The 1,710-nt window shown below is 49.0% G+C and overlaps 1 protein-coding gene across 1 annotated transcript; it reads left to right on the forward strand.

Annotated features, from left to right (window-relative positions):
* The first annotated feature begins 259 nt into the window (after positions 1–259).
* On the forward strand, positions 260–1,710 carry LOC110628584 (transcription factor MYB44). The gene has a single exon (XM_021775329.2). It carries the CDS (start codon positions 408–410, stop codon positions 1,437–1,439), a length of 1,032 nt encoding a protein of 343 aa, XP_021631021.1. The 5' UTR covers positions 260–407; the 3' UTR covers positions 1,440–1,710.

The raw sequence follows: 1,710 nt of genomic DNA on the forward strand, positions 1-1,710 counted from the left end.
GAGGGGACGCTCACAACGCGCGTGCGAGAGAGAGAGTAGTGCTAAAAAAAGTCCCACCGGAGGAAAAGCAAAGAAGGGATGTTACGGAGAGCGACTTGTGTAAATCAGTGCTAACAAAAAGTGACGCGTGTCCGTTGCCAGCTGTATCCCAAGCGCTCTTCTAAACCAACCGCCTGGCTCATAACATCGGTGCTCCATAACTCCTGCCCTCCAACTCACCGGCTCTTCCGGTTGCTCATCTCCCTCCCCTATATATCTCTCTCTCCCTCCTATAAATCCCTCAAACAACCGCCACCGCTCCTAGTCATCGTCCTCCCCTCACCACCAACTCAAAACCAGAATTAGCCAAACAAGAATCTAAACTTCCATTTTATGATCCCCGCTACTGTGAAGGTTTTGTAAACTCTATGGCTGTCACCGGGAAGGATGTGGATCGGATTAAGGGCCCATGGAGCCCCGAGGAAGATGAAGCCTTACGGAAGCTGGTCCAGAAGCACGGTCCTAGAAACTGGTCCTTGATTAGCAAATCTATTCCGGGCCGATCCGGTAAATCTTGTCGTCTCCGCTGGTGCAACCAGCTCTCTCCGCAGGTTGAGCACCGCGCCTTTACCCCTGAAGAGGATGATACTATAATCCGTGCCCATGCCCGCTTCGGCAACAAGTGGGCCACCATCGCCCGCCTTCTTAATGGCCGGACTGATAACGCTATTAAGAACCACTGGAACTCTACTCTCAAGAGGAAGTGCTCGATGTCTGCGGTGGACGACGCTTGTTTTGGTGGTCGCGATGTGTATGATGGTAATTTGGATGGTAATAGTCAGCCGTTGAAGAGATCGGTGAGTGCGGGTTCTGGTATGGCTGTGTCTACGGGGCTTTATATGAATCCAGGGAGCCCATCTGGGTCTGATGTCAGCGATTCCGGTGTTCCTGTTTTGTCCTCTTCGCACGTGTACAGACCCGTGCCGAGAACAGGCCCGGTTATTCATCCAGTGGAAACGACATCGTCTTCCAATAACAACGACCCGCCGACCTTACTTAGCTTGTCTCTTCCAGGTGCTGATTCCTCCGAGGTCTCCAACAGGCCAGCCGAATCAACTGCAGTACGAGTGGCGGACTCGACTCCAGCAACAAACATAATTTCTTTGATGCCGGCAGTGAATCAAGTTCCATCTCCGGCACCGGCATCGGAAGTTGCTGTAGTGGGTATGCAGCAGAGGGCAGTAAATGGAGGGTTAGAGTCTGGATTCGTTGGTTTCACTGCAGATTTCATGGCGGTGATGCAAGAGATGATAAGAAGGGAGGTGAGGAATTACATGATGGAGCAAAGTGGCGGCGGCGGCGGAAGTGGTGGAGGCGGTGGTATGTGTTTTCAGGCTATAGGTGGAGAAGGGTTTAGAAATGTGGTGATGAACCGAGTTGGGATGAGTAAAATTGAGTAGTGAGTGAAACTGAACAGCTAGAGGATATGGAGAAGAGAAAACTGGGCTTTTGTTTTCTCTCTTTTGTTTAGGGAATAATTTTGGGCATTGTACAGAGGAAGAAAGAGATGGGTAAATGTGAAGAAAAAATGAAAATAATATTTGACGACGAAAGAATCTTTTTGACAGAGAAGAAGAAGAAGAGAACCTTTGATTTTGATAAAATTTGGAGCTTTTACCCATTTCAGTAGCCTTGGTTATGATCAGGGAACTAAAAATTGCAACAATAAAA

This window comes from Manihot esculenta, chromosome 12 (genome assembly GCF_001659605.2).
Source record: "Manihot esculenta cultivar AM560-2 chromosome 12, M.esculenta_v8, whole genome shotgun sequence".
Classification (NCBI taxonomy): Eukaryota; Viridiplantae; Streptophyta; class Magnoliopsida; order Malpighiales; family Euphorbiaceae; genus Manihot; species Manihot esculenta.

Bases quoted from the DNA above. Each gene is read 5' to 3' on its own strand.
- LOC110628584 (XM_021775329.2), top strand. From the start codon at position 408: ATGGCTGTCACCGGGAAGGATGTGGATCGGATTAAGGGCCCATGGAGC.